The following is a 20753-nucleotide window of genomic DNA, read 5'->3' on the forward strand; positions in this document are numbered from 1 at the left end:
ATCGGATTGCTTAGTTGTATGACTTTTTTTCGACGGCAAATTCGGCGAACCAGAACGTGATCTCAGCTGGTTATTTTGCAAAAATACATTATCGGATGTCTGCAAGTCAGTTTTCATTCTACGCGTATTTAATAATGGCGATGTCAGAGGATATGCCGAGCATGTCTCTTGACTAGTTTCAGTTACTACTGAAATCATAACCTTTTCCTTGCAATAAATTTTGTTATCTGCACTGATATGAATTTTTTATCGACAAATTAATTTTTATCATTGAATGACAGCACAAATGTTCACGGTTTTTATATTATGATGCGTTGTCACTAACTTAAATTATATTAAACTAATATAAAAGGCACTTCCTCCTTGCAGAAAAAATTCAACAGGAGAAATTACAAACAACTAGTCGAGCCGATTCTCTCAATTTTTCTCTCTCGTAAACAAAATTTCAAGCATGAAATTGTCATTTTATAAGGCAATTTTAAGCGCATTTTAAATAAATTAATGTTTATCTGCTTTCTCATCATGATATCTACTTAAAATTGCAGTTGTATCATTAATAACATTATCAAAGTTTAATTAAAACTGTTTTTAATGTAACGACTTTTTGAGATTTGAAATTTTATGGTTTTCTAAAATTCAAAATTTGTGCTAAAGATGCAAAAAATTTCGCGTCACTTCAGTTTATTCAAAATTAATAAAACCGTTGAAAATATAAAGTTCTTTTTAAAAATTAAATGTTAGTTTTGTAGCGTGATTCAAGCATGATTGAGCTTCTACGAAGTTATAATTAATTAGTTTTATTTCCTTATTATTCAGAGAAAAAAACAACTGACTCAAAGTTCTATAAAATCAGCTAAACAACAGCTGAGCTAATCGTCCTTTAAATTATCTAATGAATTTTTGATGCGTAAATATCGATGTAACCATATCTGGTAGAATACTCGAAGAGACATCCATTCCGTAAATGAAAATTAATTGAATTAAATGCAACTAATCTTTTTCCTATAAATTTATGAGCTTGATGTCTCATGTTTCTGTAAGAATTCTTGCTCGTACAATATTGACAAATTCGCTCAGAACACAACTGCGCAAAGCAACTGAAATGTGTATAGTCTTAGCTATAGTTACATCTTAAAGAATGGAAAGCTATTATGGAGAGAATATTATGGATCAATTACAGCTCTATTAGAAAATAACTTTCGTTCCAGAAAATTTTATGACTTTTCGCTTCTGTGGATTACTGTTAGAAGTCTAGAAGTTTTTAATATATAAGTAGATTAGGATTGAAGCTGTAAGTTATCAGCATGTCACTAAATACACCCCCGACTCATAAAAAATTTAAAGGTTTTGCTTATATATTCAAATAACTTTGAAAATAAAATATAATGGTGTGATAAGTCTTTAAAGTTTCGTACTTATTGTTTCTTATACTGAAGGACTTTATTCGGAGACATTGGCGATGTCGTTTTCATGCAAAAAACTAGTTAATGAGATTGACATTTAGTGCCTTATATCGGAATTTGTGTATATTATTTTGATGATGATATCAAGCATGTGAACAGCTGAATATGATAATTCTCGCGTTTCCAGTTTTGGCAACAATCTTACAACAACAAATGATCTTTTTGGAACCGACAAAAAATTCTCGGAATAGTTTTGTTTATCGACGTTTTTCCTTTTTCAAGGCCAAAAATAATCTAGAACCACGAAGCTATAAAAATTTTAATGAACGAAACCAAAAAGCTTATTTTTTATCGCTGTGTTACGTCTTAATTAATTAGTTACGTCTTGTATTATTTATTTATTTCATGACTTTCAAGATCATGGCAAGAATTATTGTGCAATGTGACTTTCTAAGTAAATGATTAAAATATAATTAAGCTACTTTTTAGAGCATATCATTTAATTCTGCTCAACCGCGCAAGAGTAATTTTTGCGAGATTGTTGGATAATGTTCAATGGCAACAGAACATACAAATTTACATTTAATCCAAAAGAATGAGAAAATTGCTTAACGGAACTATTAAGAGCAGCCTCGGAAAAGCCTTGAATGAATGAGACACAAAAAGAAGTTTGTTGACTGTTGATGGATATTTTCACATGAGCAGACATTTAATGAATTCTTTAAGAATTGTTGACCGTAGAGGAATTCGTCCAAAACTGCGCAACCAACACAATTAAGTACACAGTTCAAGTGACAGCAATTTAACAACAATTTCTTAGATAATTAAAGGTTGTGAAATTTCTCTTGAATGAACTCTTTAAGGTGTGCCAATAGACCTGTGACTACTATTTGGAAGGTATTTTGAACTTAACCTGGTCTTAATTAAATTGCATGTCAACTAAAAATTTGAAAAAAGCCGTTAAAATTTTCAAAATTTTTTGATCATCAATGTCAACTAAGCAAGTTCTATTGGCACACCTTAAGGTTCTTTATCTCAATTACTAAATAAAAACTTTACCCATTCACATCCACAAGAGAATAGTTTTCCGTGTCATCGTACGATAAGTGATCATCTGTTGATGTAACAGATGTTAAATTGTGGGAATCGCAGTCTTTCATTATTCTTGCATTAAGCTCCACTTTTTTTTGTGTCTATTTTAGAAGAATATATACACAAGTACAAAGACTTATTTTTCTGTCTTAAAGGTCAACACGAATTTAGTTCAAGCTCAATGAAAAATTTCATTGATTCATCACATTACACTCTATAACTATAAACATTTTTATTATTTACAATAGTTCCTTAATGATTCTTATATTTTATTGAAAATCGCTCGTTAAGCCACTTAGGAAGGAATAATAATTAAAAGTAATAAACGTTGATTTTATTTTCTTTTATTTTTTTGTTAATTATCGCAACTTTTGAAGTTTCTCTTTTTTTTACTCAATTTATATTAAATAGTTGTTATTACGGCGCGATCTTAAACTAAACTAAAGCAATACAGCATTAACAAAAAAAAAAGCTTTGTTGTGTTTTACTTTTTTCGTTGTTTTTTCGAAAACAGTTTCTTTTGCTTTATGCCGCGATGAGCGATTAAGTTGGTATGTGTTAAAGCGTGATTTTTATTTTGTATTGCCACTGCAGTGCTGTTATTGTTTAGATGTTTAGTTAACGACGATCACTATGCGTTCATAAAACATTAAAGTTGGAGATTCATTCAACATTTTAAGTCTTGTATATGAGCAGTGAACATGCAGTTAAAGTTGAGTGATGTGTAGAAATGTATTGAACATCATGAGCGGGTGTTATGCAGCATTGCATTCGATTTGGAAGAGAATTTTAACAATTTTCAATGAATTCATGTTTGTAAACAAACTGTTTAAGGAATAATCGAGGAATTATATAAGCCTTATTGAATTGTTTTGTGCTAAAATAGTGATGGATTACGACTGACTAGTTGAAGAGTGCATTAGGTTGTTAAATAATGTGAAATTGAGATGAATGAGGTTCAATATACTTGATGTAATACAAAATTGGAACCATTAAGTAATATGTTTACTTCAATCAGCTTGTCAGAATCTTAAGCCATGTCCATCTATGAAAATATCAGAAATGGACCAACAAGACTCGATCTATAGTGGGATTTGACATGTTGATCACATAATACTTCCTTTAATAATCAAAAAGTCAAGGAATGCCTTTAAAAATCTTGCAACAAGAACTACCTTTACATCTGGCATCACATCAACAATAGAATAGTAACAGAATTGGTAACATCATAGCAACGAAATGTTAAAATTTAATGTTGTCGATAAAATATTGGTATAGACACCAACAATGTGCCATTAACGAACTTTTTTTTTGTTTGTTTTCTTCATGCCTTTCCATCCATTCACCGCATTTTCGTAACATTCTTTTCATAAATAAAAATAATCTACAATACTAATGCAAACTGCACTTTTTTTCCCAACTAGCAATGATGAAATGGAGAGAAAAAAAAGTCAATTGTTTTCAATGAGAAGGGAAAAAAGAATTGAGAAAAAAAATCAGGTCGATGGCATTAAACAATTTTTATAATTTTCGTTCCGTTCCGTTAAGCTTTTTCGCAACTTGCCGAAAAAAAAAAGAATTAAAAAAGAACTGACAGTGTAAAATGTTATGTTATCATCATAATTTAAACGAAAAAGACGACAGTTCCAATATTTTTTTTTTCAATGCAGTTAAATAATCCATTGCATGGCAACGAGGAAGTCAAAACAAAAAATTACCTCATTCAAAAAAATCAATAAAATTAAATAAATTTACTCACGTGATATTTTCACGGCTACTGTGTCGGCGTTGTACGCTTTGTTGTGGCTTAAAAATTGCACCATATTCCTTCCTTTGATCACCATTAATTTTACATTCTGTCTCAGATTGTATACAGAAATCGTCAATAGATCGCTCATGCCTAAACACACATTGTAAAGTAAATATATGAATTTGATCAAGTAATGATGCGTAAATAATTGAACATAATAGTCTCATTTTATGCTACTTCTGCTTACCTATCAATTGAGTCAAGACTACTGTTTATATCAAAATCTGCCATTAAGTCATCAGAAGCAATTGAATCGCATGGCGATAAAGTATCAAGAGATCCTGACCTTTCTAAAATCACTTTCCTATTCATAGCCGGTGATGACTGACCGCTATTTATTGTTTTTAATGTATGCATATGAATTTTATTTAATGATCTTAATGATCCATGAGAATTTACGGATATATCTTTTAATGTTGGAGTTGTACCATCTGTGGTACATGATAAATTCATTGCACCGGATGTATAATCATCATGATGAGATAATGATCCCCTCTGTTGCTTCTTTTGAGAGATCATTAAAGCTGGCTGATCAGCAATTTCATCATCAATTAAGAAGTCATCTCGACATACATCATCGGATAAGCTTAATGAGTTTGATGCATGTGTTGGAGTTCCTGGACTTGGGAGATCAACTAATTCTGGCGTAATATCCTCTAAATCTTCTTCTTTAATTTCATCAATCGTTTTACTTTCTTTAATTTTCTTCATTGGGGCATCACCAGACTCTGAGCTACTAACGAGACTATCTGATGGAGATGTTTCATCATCAAGTAAAGCTGTATTTTGGGTAGCGGCAATTGTTTCCGCAAATTTAACTTCATCTACTTGAATAAATAATTCCTTACGACTAATTGAGCCAATACGCGGTTGTTGTTGTTGCTGGCTCTGCTTCAAAAATGCGTCATTCACAATCTCTTTTTGATCTTTTGATGGAGATGATGTAGTTAAACAGCTTGAATGTTCAGCCGTAATTGTCATTGAGCTTAGCTCATCCTCATCACAGTCAATATCTTTCTTTCTTGTACAGATTGATTGAGTATTATTATTCTTGTTTCTATGATCCTCATCGCTACTATTCAAACTAACACTAGTGGAATTGTTGAGAGCCATTGACTCACCACAATTATTACCCAACCATGATGATTTTGATTTTATTGATCCAGTCGAGGAATTTTTGCTACTCGTCATTAAACTCTGTTTCATAATTGCACCCTAAAAAGAGAATCCAGAAGAAGCAAAAAAATCAATAATAATATGGGGATGGATAGAGTTGAAGGAACTTACTTTGTAGCTCTTTTCAGACAAGCTATTATCAATTTTAAGTTTCTCTTCCTCAAAACTTTCAGACTCTGAAGCTGTAGAAATAAATGAAGTTGGTCGACTTCCGCACTCACTAATACTCATTGACATGTCCATTTCATTATCTGTAGAATAACTATTTGTACTTCTTATCAAGCCTTCTGTTACAATCTCTTTACGGTCAGTTGGCAATTTTGGTAATGACAATGGAACAATGACACTGTTCTCATTATAATCATTTAAATCACGAATCTCAAACTTGTGCCGACTCGGTCCTGGAACCATTTCAAATCGACGACGAGATCTTCTTAATAATGATGTTTCCATTTGATTCTGATGATTATCAGATGTGCTATCGTGACTTGCTATGCCCGAATCTAATGACTCATCTCTGCTACAAATAAATTAAAATAGAAATAAGCATGAATAACATTGATATATTTTTGAGTAAGCATGCTTCAAGCCCATTTGTTTGGAAAGATTTATAAATTGAGAAAATATTTAAATTTATTTTCGAAAATTCAAATCAAAAGTTTCAATTTCAAAAAATTTAAATTTTAACGGAAAATTCTAATATAGTTTGACTTTTGTTAGTTAAACTAATTAACTTTAACTGTTTAATACTAATTATTGTGAAAATATATGGTTTGTTTTATCATATTAGTCCACTTCCTAAAAATCAGGCAGTCGCATTTGTGTCTATGAAAAATGTGCTAAATTAAAACAATAAGAAGCATCTCTAAATCGATTCGATTTGCGGAGATGTGGGACAGAAAAATCACGATTGTGACAAAAATAAAATCAGTTAGAATAAAAAAATAATACAATCTTACCGAGTCATCATTCCGCCTCTCTTATTGAGATTGGCTTGCTGTTTTGCTCCTTTCGTATCGATTAATTTACTTTGTACGGAATGCGTTGGGCGAGTGCTGTTTGGCGAGTATGTTGAAATTCGCGAGAAACTAGGATAACTTGGCGTAACAGAGACTGGAACTGGATATTGGGGACGTGGTAAGCTTGTTGAATGTAATGTATATCTTGAAAGTACAATTGGTTGATTTGCATTGCTGGACTGTGATGTTGTTGTTGTTGACGATGTTGATGTAGGACGAGAGGAACTAAATTGAAAATAAATAGAATAGATACATACAAATCAATCATCGTGAACTTATTTATCTTACTTTATGTTGGCGTTCTGTTCATTCTGTTGCTTGATAACTTTTTGCTCTGGCTGCTCAATAATCGTTTTCATTGGATTTAATTCAGACTTTGAAGAGGCTTGTGGATTGACATTTGAGCGTAATTGAGTTGTTGGTGTTGCGCTTTTGGAACGGCGCTGCTTGTCAATTGTATTACTAATATTATTATTATTATTGTTATTCACATTATCATATTCATTAAATTTCGGCGTAATTCCGCTGGTTGGACGAACAACATTCTGTCTGAATCCAAAACGATTACTTCTTCCTACCAAAATCTGATCTCGTTTTGCTGGTTGTAATTTTGCAGGCGATGTGGTTCTTGCCGTTCCCATTTCTTTATCGTGGATAGTCTCTGTTAAAAGTGAACTTTTGTTAATCACCATTTTTTAACAGTAGTTTTTTGACATTTAAGATAGACTAACAGTAATTAATAATAATAAAAATGTTTAAATTAAACGAATTAAAAGGAAGTTGACATTAAAGTATAAAGAACTTGTAATACAACGCTAAAAATATTTTTATCGCGATAACTTTTCAGTGAGTATAATTTTAGTTATGAGAATAAGAGACAAATAATGAGAAAATATGTATGAATGAAAGAATTAAATGTCAATGAATGATGTCTCATTGTGATTTCGCCCGAGAAAATGTACAAATTAATCAATATTAATTAAAATGCTTATTTACAGCATTACATTTGTATTACAAGAGAAAATGACAGGCGAAAGGCGGGCAATATCAAATTTTAATTGAGAGAAATTAAGTCAATTCATTTAACAATGACATAATTAATACACTAATCCCGTTGAGAACTATTGTATTGTGAGAATTTGAGCATGAGTAAGTAGATAATATTCATGATTGTATTAATAATAATAATAATGAACATCAGAATAAAGAGAGAAAAGCAGGTAAAAATTCATCGGCTTATTTCCGTAAGTAAAAGAGAAATTCATTAAATCACCTGTATTTGTACTATTGCCGTTATCATCTCCCGTAATTATTAAATTGTTTTGTTCAGCGTTAATGACATTATGATTTGAAATTATCGTAGATTTTTCATCTTTTTCACGATTTACATTGACGTTGTTATTATTTGCAATATTTTGCTGTTGTTTCTTGCTGGTCGCTGAATAAGCCTTTTTCTTGAATCCAAATGACATAGATGTGCCTAGAAAGAGACAGGAAAATGCGATGCAATTTAAGCATGTTTGATGCAATTCGTGAGATTAATACAAGATTTCTTTGTGGAATGAAAATTATAATAATTATCCATGTTGCTTGTTTCTTTTTCTTACCTCTTGTTTCCGGCCCATGCATCTTCTTATTGGATGTCTTTTTGCTTTCAGATTGACCCTGCAATGTAAAACGTAAAAGATCGAATGAATTAGTTTTCCTTTTTTGTGATTGTTTCTTGCAATCATCTGTCATTTTATCATCTCTCTTGCTCAATGTCGCTAGATATGTATCAATTCTCTCTGCGCTTTTGTTTTTTTCTTTTATTTCTGCTAGAAATTGCATAAAATCTCAATTTTCTTTTCTATTTTTGGATAAAATCAATTATCCCAAAGCAAGCAATTTCTTGATTTTCTCTAAAAACACAAATCGTGCAAATATTTTCATTTCTCTATTTTGGATCTCGACTAGTTCCTCTCGACATTTCTATTCCTCTGATTTCTGTCTTTGAATTAATTCATTTCATGATTTTTCAATGCAATGATTTTGTAAAACAACTTTTATTTAATTCTTCATGCTGAATGCATAAATATTATGTCTTTTCCAGCATAAATGGTATTTTAGCGTGTTTATGATCTTATCTATAGTGAAATTTGTGTGCTACACTTAATTAAAGTAGGTACTTTTTATAAAAATAAATTTAGGTAAAAATCGGTCAAAAATTTTGTTTTCCTGCAAAAAACTTTGACTACTAAGTTTATTTGAATTTTGAAAAGCTGTTAAAAATTTGAAACTTTTAAAAGCTGTTGAATTTTAAAGTGGTGAAAAATGATTGTAAGACACCAACTTTATAATTTTCCAATACCGCTTCACCATGATATAACATTTCTCGTACCATGATTTGTAAAAAGCTAATTGAACACGTTTTTAATTAAACAACAAACTAACGGGCAATTTAAAGTCTTATTCTCAAATGCCAATCGATAAATAATATTGCACAGAAATTTCTTCCATTAAAGCCAAATCTCTTCTTGTTTGCTATTTTTCAAATTCAAAGATCCAAGGTCACATTATGAAATATTGATAGATAAGTCATACAGATAATTCACACATTCATATAAAGTGAGTGAATGAAAGTCATAAAAAAAAAGTCAAAGGTTAAGTAAATTAAAAATCTTTCGTCTGCTTCTTTCCTTTCCTTTATAATTTACTGAAAAATCGATCTATCTATCGTTTTACAATGTTCCTTTCCCTTTAGGTCGGGTACGTTTTTAATGTATTTTGAGCATGCCATAATAAATCGTAATAAACGCAAAATATATTGGATAATAAAGAAAAACTATCAAAAGGCTGCAGTCGTTTTCTTAATAACGTTATTTCTTTCCAATCGCTTTCAGTCAACTAGCTAAAATTGCTGTAAAAAGATTTTAGGTCATGAAAATAATATAGAATATTTCTCATCATCTTTTGTACTTCTGCTGGCATTATCTAGTTGGTCACTTTTTTTTTGCAGAGAATCTCGATTAAATGAAAATCTTTTGTCTGCTGTACTGTACATGATACTCCGGGCGAGACAGTTTATATTTTATAGCAAATAGCTTAGATCCGGAGGATAGACATTAGAGAGATTGGGAGTATAATGGAATATAGGTTAATCTGAGGTCATGAATGTTGATGAATTGTGAACTGTTTGTTGACTTTTGATTCTTTCTGTCAAAGTAATTTTTACCGTTTTTATTATTTTTTGAATTTTTGTTTTGCACACCCCTTTTGTTTTGATTTAGAAAATTTCAGTTCTATTTCAGATTTCAAACATCGACAAAAATGCCTTAATTTGATTATTAGAAAGACATAGTCTAAAAGAGTGACATTTGAAGCGCTCGAAATTCATATCTCACAACGATTCACCTTACTTTACCCTTTTAAAAAATTTCCAATCGATTTTTCTTTCACTTCTTTTATATACTTATTATAAAGGCCCTCCTCAAGGTGTACTGAATTAATGTGACTATCAATGTGGTACACCAAATGTTGTAATTCTTTCTTTCACTATTTTTTCGTACAATTGAATGTGCCGCATTCGCATACATAAATTTACTTATTCAATTCAAGAAATTAGAAAAGAAGAAAAATTGGAATATCAATGGATATCATTTTATATATTTAAGTATCGACCATTATGCGATCTCCTATTGTTCAATAGAAATTCAATTCAATTCAGTATCAGATACATAGATTTATGCATAGATAGGTAGAAAAGTTATTGAAAAGATCACGAGTTCATTCAACTGCATTGTCAGGTTTTGAGCTTATTTTTGCTTCTCGTTCCAAAAAAGAAGTGATAAAGCAGAAAAAGTAAAAATTTCTTTTTAAAAGCGGAAGCAAAACACTTAACGCTCATTAAGATGATACTTCTAGGTAGGCATTTGAACATGTTATAAGTTTCCTGCTTCTTCACACATCAAATGTCTTGGATATTTGAAGTATCGATACTTCACAATGATATTCTCATAATGCGTAATTTATTAAGTGGATACATCAGTCCGTCATCAAATTATTCAGACATTCATGCATCTAAAAATCCAATTTTGAGACAAGGGGACTTTTCCATATGATGTCACTCGTATAAAGATTCACATAGCTATTCCCATCATAAATTGGACATTATTTATGAACGACCTTCATAACCTTAAAAAAAAAAGAAGAAGCCAAAGTGAAAAAATTGATATTTTCCAGCTACTGTAGATCTCAAACTATCCAAAATTCTTCTTTTTTAATGTTTCGTAATTTAGATCTTGTTTCCTTTCAGTCATGACTATTAATTTTTCAACATAACTAAAATTGAAAACTTGTGGATTTAGTTGGCATTTTACAGTTAACTTTTAAGTAAGTACTTTTTCTTTCAGCTGTGGAATTTAAGTTATAATGACAATATCGTGCATCATCCGCAATTGAATCAGTTGCTTTTAATGTTATGTCTCTCACTCTTTTCTTTTAGTCAATTTTTAAAATCATGTTCTGCTTGGAATTTCGTGATTCACTTAATTGACAAATAAACAGACATGCGAAGTACAAGAAAAAAAGAAGTATTTACAGAAGATGCTGACGGTTCATGATGTTCAGTGTCTTGAGAATGTAAATACAGCATAAAAAAATTATTATTATGGAAAATTTTCTGTATGTAGGGCACAACTTGAGCGCATCTTTCCATGGGGCTAAAAATTTGAATAAATCAGATTGGATTAGAAATGCAGAGATTTATATTAAATTGATTAATATAGTTCAGGTCTGAATAAATCATGATTTTTCTGTTACAGCATGCTAGTTTCATTAATGAGAGATTGTTTGGTAAGATAAGTTTTGAGTTAATGACGCGGAGAGTGAGAATCTTGATGATATATAGAATTGAAAAAGTTCAACAGAGACATTTTGTTTTTGTGTAGGAATGAGGCAGACAGTATGACTAAACGGATGTTGACAGACAAACTGTCTGGAAAGATTCTTAATGACTTATGGATTATTCGATAGAATTGTTTTTGATTTTTCAGAGACTTGCCTGTATGATATTTCAAAATAATGACAATTTCATGGTAGTGATTATGACTTTGAAGACTATAGCTACACAGAAATGTGATTTTTGTAATTAAGCATCAAATATCATAAGTCAGACATCATTAAGTGAACAACTCCTTATCCAAACAAAAGACTACTGCGATTTTGTTATGTAAACAGACTACATAGCCTCAATGTCGAAGGAAAACAAACTTGAAGAATGTACAGGCAGATAAAACAATGCAAATTAATCTTCAGGACAGAAAAATGAGTTCAAAACATGATATTGGAAGGCACGAAAACAAAAAGCACTTCACCGTTGTTTCATCAACTTGTGAGATATGTAGGAATGATTTATTTCAAAAAAAAAAAAACTCTTGTCAGAAATTTCCAGATAAGAAAAATATGGAAGTGCAAACATGCTCTGGTGAGTTATTTTATGCAATTGTGTGAATCACAACATTATGCGCTTGTCAAAGAGTCACGACTATAAGATTATTACAAATAAGGTGTCATTAAGTGCAGACACACGCTAGACATGGTAATATTAACACATAACATTCTCGGCTACTTCTTTATCGATTGAAACTTTCATATTTTGCAATTAAACGACTTCTTTATACACAAATAAGGAATAAGAAAGTGAAAAAAAAAAAAGTTTTCATTACCATTGTTGTATTTGAATTTTCGCACAATTTTTCTAATTCCAAAAATGACTCATGAGTGTTTTGACATTCGTCCATATTGAGTTATGAATGCCTTGAATTTAAAATGTTCTTTGTCTTGTTTTTATTTCATTTGAAACTTTTTTTAAGGGAAGTTTCAGAACTTTTAAAAGTTTACTTAATCCTTGAACTTTTTGATGATTCATACAGACGCAAAAGAAAAGTTTTTCGATTTTTCACAACAATTTTCACTAATTTTCTTGCTTTATTCAATTTTTTCTGTGTTTATGCAATTTCCACTCTACTAATTGCTAGTTTTCACAATATTTCATTTCATTTATAGCACTGAAAATTAATTTTTTGCTGTTTTGCAAATGTCCTTACTCGCGGTTGATTGAAAAATGTGACGCAGAATTTAATTCCAATTTTCAGGGGTAAATTTTCATTGGAAATATTACAGGATTGTATTTCTTGTTTTCATTTTCATGAACATTGTAGTAAATTCCAAAACTCCTGAGTACTATATTGTTTGTAGTAAGGGGTTGTAAGGGGAAACAGGCATGCGCGCAAGGAAATGTTTTTGTACCACAGAAAAGAATTTGAGAACATTATCTTCCCTTTTTAATCGATAGAATATCCTTGTAAGCTGCTAGTGACATCTGTTTTAAGTTTTTGGAACATTTTTCATTCTAGCAACTGATGTAAAATTCAATTTGAATTTAAACTAGCTATTAAAGAGTAAATGTAACAGATTTCTTAACATATCGAGTACCATGCCGACTTGACTATAGTCTGATGACGAATTTCATCTAATCGGACATTTAGCCAGAGTTAAAGAGTAGTAAAGGCAATTTTTTCACTGTGTACTTTCTAGGTTGCATTGTTCATCAGAATTATACAATCATAAGGAAATATAAATTAAAAATTTGACACTTGTGCTAGTTGTATTAATTAATCGATCACTTGATGTTCAATTTATTGGTAAATATCGGTTCCAACAATGAATGATAATCATACAATATTTTCCAAAAACTACTGAGCAACTAGCACAACAACATCCTACTGATGTCAAGAGAATTGAAACTCAATAGCTATGTAAGGAAGTCTAGACTGATTGCATTATTCAAATAATTTGATACAGTTGACATTTTCAGTTAGTATCGAAATTTAAGGGCTTCTTCATTGATTCCTTTTTCAAGCATGCTTGAAACAAAATATCCAAAAATCAATATTTGACACATCTATTGATACAGTTTTATGCTTAAATAATTCAAAACTTACCTCATCTTCAACAAACTTTTCCTCCTCATTATAGACTTCTTCATAGTGATAATACTCAAATTCGTCAGTTATTGCAATATAAGAGCGCTCATCAATTTCTCGTATTTTAAGCTGTTGATCTTTTGATATACATTTCCCCATATGAGATTAATGGAAATTGCTCTCTAACGACCACTTTTTTAATAATTTTATGTTTAAATGAAGCATGCAGCAGCAGGCAAAATTTGGTAGTTCTTTCTCGTCTCTCTGTGAAGAAAAAAAATGAATTTTTTTTGTTAAAATGAGCAGCAAAACAACTTTTTTTGTTCAGGGTGTTGAAATTATAAAGTTTTAAGCAGCAAATGCTTTGATCCAAACTTTTTTTTTCTATCCTATTTTCCACAAATTTTTTTACGAGTTCTGTTTCAGTTTTTTTTAATTATAATGAATAATAAAGTTCGCTCTACTTCAATTATAATAATTTTCGTTCCATTTTCTTGCAGTCAATTGCATACTGAATGGATAAACCATAATCATTAACTGCAAGCAATAATTTCGAGAGAAATGAGCAAATTTTTATGGCCAGTGAATAAAAAATTCCGTGGATTATTAAAAAAGTATCATGCAAGTGAACTTTTAAGAACTTCAAACTTTACTTTTTCAGCATTTGCTAATAGAATGGAATGAAATTTACATAATGTTCAATTAGGTGTGCATATTTCCTTCTTCCTTTGCACTTTTTCATTTATTTTCGTCATTGCAGTAGAAGTGGAAAATGAAATTAAAGAGTTTTAGTGTTTGTTTAGTATTAAGGCGCACTTTGTGTGACTAATGCTGGATTCTCATGTGTTTCTTGACCATCGGCAACGGGAACCCTTAGTTGAAGACAAGAGAGGATCCTCCTGTCATGACTGCACCGTTAAGTCTATTTTTGACCTATTTTACCAAAGACTGTATGAACAACAATACTGAAATACAGGATTTATGATACAATACTGACGGCACGATGTCACTACGTCCGAATATCAGAACAGCATACAATGTATGTAGCTCTTTATGATATTGTACCCAATCATTAAAAATTGGATTATTATTCCAACAATTCACATCCTAAGGGACAAAATTAGTACAATAGAGACATCCTTCAAAATCATTTGCTCATCCTGAATGAAACCATCAAATGAAACATGACATTGAAGTATCAGTTTTCATTATTAACGAAATAAAGTTTCAGTGTATATATGCAAGTGCTGAACAACAATTTAATTTAATATTGCAACGTATAAAGTCAACTTAGTCATCTTGATACGATGTATCATATGGTTGTGAATTAAAAGAAAAATGCAAGAATGTCAGTAATGACATAAGTCCCCAAGCAGAAAATATTTTCATACTTAAAGTTGTTACTGGTTATTTTTTTTAAGTGCCTTTACATAAATATTTCTTAATTCAAAATTGGAGCACTTTTCTTTACTTCTTTTGTAAGGAGATTATAAACGATTTTAATTCCCCAGTGTTCATTCTCTCTCTCATTTCAAACTGGGACTTGAGAAATCTTATGGAATGAGAGCAGTAGAATATAAAATTTCACACAGCGCTCAAGACAGATACTTCTATAACATTAATTAATACTCAAAGGTGAACCATTTCGAAAGTCATCTTAAATAGCATCATCATCTTCATTTCTTCCCCTCTCTCCCTGTCTCTTACTAGATAAAACTGTGCATACAGATAGAGATGGATACGAAAGGAAGGCAGCTTATATTATAAGAAAAATTCCACTATCTATTTATCTGAATCTAAAGCTCCTCTGTTCTCTTTATGTTAGCTCATCCATTGTGTGTGGAATTGAACGGAGGAAAAGAAATGCTCTTGTCTCAAAATAAAAATAGAAAACTAACATTTAAGTGAAAAATTGCAGCTATTTCGAGAGTCATTAGAAGGATTCATTTACGATCAAAAGTTTTCTTCTCGATGCGGTGTGTAGTGCACTGAAATGCAATATAAATGTAAAAGTAGCATGATATTAATGGTTCGTACGTAAATGATGTCTATTTTCTGGATATCTAGACTCTCTTAAATGCTCATAATCAAGGGATTCTCTTCAAAAAGCTTCGTTAAGTTCCAAAAATCCTTAAATGCTTGACATCATAATCAAATGACTCCCCGAAGATTACGTGAAACAGAGCATCGTCATTGTTGAAGATAACGTCTTTAACTTCACCATATACAGCGTTAAGACAAGAAAAATAAGAATATTTTTGATGGAAGTAGAGGTGGTTATAACATTAAGGTTGTTTATTGGATCTTTTTACAAGAAATTTGCTTTAAAATCACTTTTACCAACCCGCCAACCGTAATTATGTAATTTTACAAAGAATTTTCTAGCTGAGCGATAATTAATTTTATTTTAAGTTTCTTCTACTTCTTTCACGTCTTTCCATTAATGCTACTGAGAAAATTTCTTGTGTTAAATTGGATGGAATCAAATTGAAATCTATGTGTAAAAAAAAGATTAAAAGTGAGAAAATAACACGATAATTTTTTGACACTTACACACACCCATGAGCTTTCAATGCCTTTAATGGCATTTCTTTCTTTTTTTCATTCAAAACATAATATTCATGGTTGAATTTTATGTTACTTGGCGCATTTTATTGCTATTATGTGACACTATAAATACATAGTGCCTGTCAAATGTAACGGAAAAGTAATTGAATTGTCCAAGAATGACTTAATTCGTGCATGGAGAATATTGAAAATTGAGAATTGATGTTACTTTGTTGAATTTACTATTAATGGATGTAATGGATTGCAAACTTCTGATAAATGATGCATGTGGTGTCAAAATGTTATTTTCAACGAGACAATGATCCAGGTCTGTCAAAGTTTGAAATCACCAGAACTAAAGGAACTAAATTCACATGACAATAATCACAACATGACTTTTAAAATACCTCTCAATTCATTCAGATAAGTAAAAAAAGAAATCTTCACTGTTAAAACTCATTCAACAATTTATTTCTACGCTATAAGCACCGCAGTCATAAACAAGAAGAACCATTACTTAAGATGAATCTTCTAAATTAACGCCGTTATGTATTGAATGAATAAAGAAAATAATTCATAAATTTCATGGTTTTCAAACAAATTTATTCACGTAGTGTTTATCAGTACAAGATGAATTCCACAATTCATCAAAAGTTCCCATCAAGTGTAACCAAAAAAAACTTTTTCTATCGTGCTGGAAATAAATTTCAAAAGCATTGCTATTTTTTATTAATAAAAAAACTCATAATCATCATCATCGTATGCAAGAGATGAGTAAAAAATCGTGTGTGCACTTGTGCTTCATATGAACACGTGAAACATTTGGGATATATATCATTTGATGTGGCACAAGCACTACTTCAAATGACTTATTAAATTTTTTAAGGTTTACTTTGAGTATAAAATTGTACATTTATATGAAAGCTTGCAGATAACTAAAATCATATATTCATACACGTCAAGATCATTAATTATGAATCCAATGCACTTCCATTTGACTATGAAAAAATTTGATTGCCAAATGATAAGTCATCTGCATCAGATGTGAACATATCATATCATTTTCATACAGACTTCTTATATTCATCTTTACATCAAAAATCTGTAGTCGATTTTTAATCTCATTACGAAAATGTGAATAGAATTGTGAGTACAAAAGAATTTTATTCAAATGTCAAATATGATCACTATCAAATGAAATATGGATTCAAACAGGGTTAGAAAGTTGTCAGAATAGTAAGACTCAAAATGTATCAGAGATGGTCTAGTTTGATTAGAAAGCTTTGCAAATTTGTCATGAATATTCATTAATTATTGTCTAGTTTTAAATCAAGTCATTTATTCATGTTCCTTGTTTTTTTGGGTAGACTATAAGACAAGGTCAAGGTGTCAGAATTGGTATGAGTTATCAACTTGACAAACTATTTTTGCTAGAATAAGCTGAAAATCTAATTCAGAACTAGCATTTGAACGTCAACACCAGTCAACATTACATCCGAACAGCTCAACGTGTTCGATAGGGCATCGCTACATCGCCGTATTAGCCTATTGTAGCTCGGGACATCAGCTCAAGACATCCTTATGAATATTAAATATCGAAGTCTGGTTCTTTATTAGTATAACCTAATCTGCATAGATTTCAAAGAAAACGACATGCATGACACAAAATAAATCAATCCAATCCCTGCATTGCAACAGGAAGATGTAAAGAACATTTCATTGATTACTATTCGAAATCAAAATTTAATTTGATGATGTTGCATTGACGAGACAGAACGATACGAAACACAAAATCATTTTGCAGTCATCATGTAATCATGTCTTATTTGTAGAAGTGCATGAAGTGACACAGACATCAAAAAAATCATGATATAGCACTCAGAAAGGAAACTTATTACTCACAAATGATATTATCTCATTAGTCTTACATGACATTTTATTATATATTTTCGATTGATTCCTTTTACAGCATATAAATTATTAAATTGGCTTTTGAATCAATTCTTCTGATGCTGTTTTGCAATCATTTACTTTCAGTGTTCTTCATAATAAATAAAAAACTTCATAGTTCATGCAAGTTGAAGAAACGGATGCCTGATGATGACATTGTCTGCTTTCCTTCATTTCAATCTTATTCAATTTTCAGACTCTCACTCATACATACTCAAAGTACTTTACAACATCCTGTAATATGTTGAATGCTTAGCAATTTTATTTCACTCATTCTTCTTTAAACTATAATAAAGTCATTTTTTCCAATTTCCTTCCTCCTTCCGTTCTTTTCTTCATTTATCAGTCGCCTCTCCCTCGTTCACTTTAGCTGAGGAAATTTTCTTTTCGCTTTTATGAGAAGGGAACAAAAATGCAATTGAAAAAGTATATATAATGCAATTTATAAAATAATGAAAATCTATTGGATTTCTGGATATTCTCAACTATTGCTATTAAGATTTTTTAATGCTGTCAATATTGTTGTCATGTTAAATGTCGACTCAGTCATTACTTCAGAAACATAAAAGCATTTTTGATAGCATGATGAATTGTATAGACGGAATGATCGTAGGAAATTAATATAATCTGGATATTTCTAGTGAATTTTTCATAAAGGAATTGCTAAATTGATGAAATTTTTTCCTTGCAATGCTTCTCTGGATAGATAAGGAGTATGTTCATGAGTGTGTTCAATTGATTTGATATAATCGTGAACATGCTCATTTAAGAGCTTATGCTCATAGTCTGTTAGGGTTCCTAGCTTATGTGTGTTTGACAAGAGTCACTTTTGGAATCTAGAAAATTTCAAGAATTTGGAATGTTGCAATGATCTTATGGCACTGACTTCAACTTCTTGACTCCTTCTTGCTTCCTCCCATGAGTATAACAAGGCTCCAAGTCACAAAACAATGCAGTTTAGGTATTGTTCCCCAGCAAATCTCGTGTCACAAAGAAATTACAGTTCATATTCAAAATAAGAGTCAAAGTGTGTAGATGTACAGTATCTGACATGATGATGTAAAGTAAATTCCACAAAAGCAGCAAAATATTATTTTTATGCTAAAGTTTGCAGAATAACAGAACAAAATTTAACCCACCCGTTGTTGTCGTTGTTCTGCTTTTTATCAAAATTCGTACATCATTTTTTGAAGGCAGAAAATTGTTTATGAAAGCGAAAAACTCCAAGTTAACAGCAAAAGGAACATTCTCTCGCTCGATATTGTCTGTATTTAACGATGCCTTGCTCGCTCGATGTAATATAAATTAAAATTATAATCATTAAAAGAGGTCATAAAATTTAATAATGCTAAAATTACTAAAGATGAGGACACAAATTTCCTATGTTGTCCTTTAATAGCTGATGGCACTGTGGAGATTTCGGAGCATGAAGGAGGTTAAAAATGTCAATTTGGCAATGGTACTATATCGTTTAATCTTCTCATTTCGCTTTCTGTGTGTTTTGTTTTATGGTAAATTATTTGTCGCTTAATTAATGCATTGTTTCTCTCAGATTTTATGTCTCGTGAAATTGCTAACTGCTTTTTATTTATTATTTTTATTATTGGCGCGGAATTTTTAAGGGAAATTTCTCGCTATTCTTAAATTGTCTGTCTGATTTTGTTTAATTGTTGCTGTTGGGTGAATTTCAAATCAAGATACATATTTCCATCAAATTATGAGAACCGACCTAGTAACCTAATTTGTTGGTCACAAGAATGATCTAAGAGAGTAGTAGGCAACCTGTGTGCCGCGGCACTCTAGTGAATCGCCAACAATTTTGGAAAACCCATGATACGTATGCCGCGTGGACTTCAGTCGAGGCTTGTGTGTCGCAAAACATAAAAGCTTTCCCACCACTGATTTATGCTGCTCTCCCACACTATATCTTAATTAAGAATGCGTTCAAGTCACTCACGCAGTAATAATAACAGTCAACTTTAATGTCTTTCTTTCCCTTCTTTCATTTAAACAATTTCCTATGCCATAAAGTAACTAAAAATTCATTAATTCAAAATGTTAAGCAGCAAACAGCAAGAATATAATGTGGAATATTTTACAAAATGTAAATTAATCTCAAAATAAACATTCTGATTAAAGATAAATTGCGACAATGCTGGCCTCATGCATGGAAGTGTTATTGTTCATAACATTTTAATTAAAATCCACTTCCAGTAGTTCACTTGAAAATGGTTGAAACAGATATACAGCAGAAGAAACGTTAAGAATAAAAGAATGAGATCAGTTGTGCTTTATTTATTAATTTTTATATTCTTTCCAGCATTGGCTTGCTGTGAAGCTTTAAATTAATTTTGTAGCAACAACAAGAAGCATGAGATAAGTAAATAGGTGCTAAATATTTTTTTCCTTTTCTTTCCTTCTGCCAAGATTAAATTGAGGTAAAAATGAAAATTTATTATTTTTTAAGACTTTCAATTATTTAGTTTTAGATAAAGCAGGGGTGGGCAACCTTTGGTACACTTTGGTGGTAAGCCTCGACCGAAACAGCACATAGCGAATTTTGGCGGCCCACTAGAGTACCGCGTCACACAGATTGCCCACAACTGAGATAAAGCGTAAAAATTTCTACTCTTTTTAATGTCTTAATTTATCTCTTTTGCGTGTAGTTTTCATTTCCTGCCGTAAACTTTTTCTAGCTCTATTCATTATTGCTATTATTACTGTCCATGAATTATTTTTTTTAGCTTCTGCAAAAAATTAAAATTTACAAAACAAATTTAATTTAAATGAT

General features: G+C 31.0%; 1 protein-coding gene across 6 annotated transcripts in view; it reads right to left on the reverse strand.

The window, feature by feature from the left end:
- LOC139094766 (uro-adherence factor A) overlaps nt 1-20753 on the reverse strand; it is a 43560-nt gene that overhangs the window by 6648 nt on the left and 16159 nt on the right. For 4 of the 6 annotated variants that reach the window (XM_070645944.1, XM_070645941.1, XM_070645942.1 and 1 more), the window contains 8 exons: nt 13484-13729; nt 8108-8165; nt 7774-7980; nt 6789-7161; nt 6441-6725; nt 5593-6001; nt 4493-5520; nt 4255-4395 (listed from right to left, as the gene is read on the reverse strand). In XM_070645944.1, coding sequence (XP_070502045.1) covers nt 4255-4395; nt 4493-5520; nt 5593-6001; nt 6441-6725; nt 6789-7161; nt 7774-7980; nt 8108-8165; nt 13484-13624 — 2642 coding nt within the window. In that variant the 5' untranslated portion in view covers nt 13625-13729. Of the gene's footprint in view, nt 1-4254; nt 4396-4492; nt 5521-5592; nt 6002-6440; nt 6726-6788; nt 7162-7773; nt 7981-8107; nt 8166-12205; nt 12544-13483; nt 13730-20753 lie in introns of those variants that run through there. The other 2 variants (XM_070645943.1, XM_070645945.1) reach the window with 2 other exon arrangements.

The sequence above is a fragment of the Chironomus tepperi genome, unplaced genomic scaffold (genome assembly GCF_022539635.2).
Source record: "Chironomus tepperi strain 1889 unplaced genomic scaffold, CSIRO-AGI_Ctep_v1 contig_354, whole genome shotgun sequence".
Lineage (NCBI taxonomy): Eukaryota > Metazoa > Arthropoda > Insecta > Diptera > Chironomidae > Chironomus > Chironomus tepperi.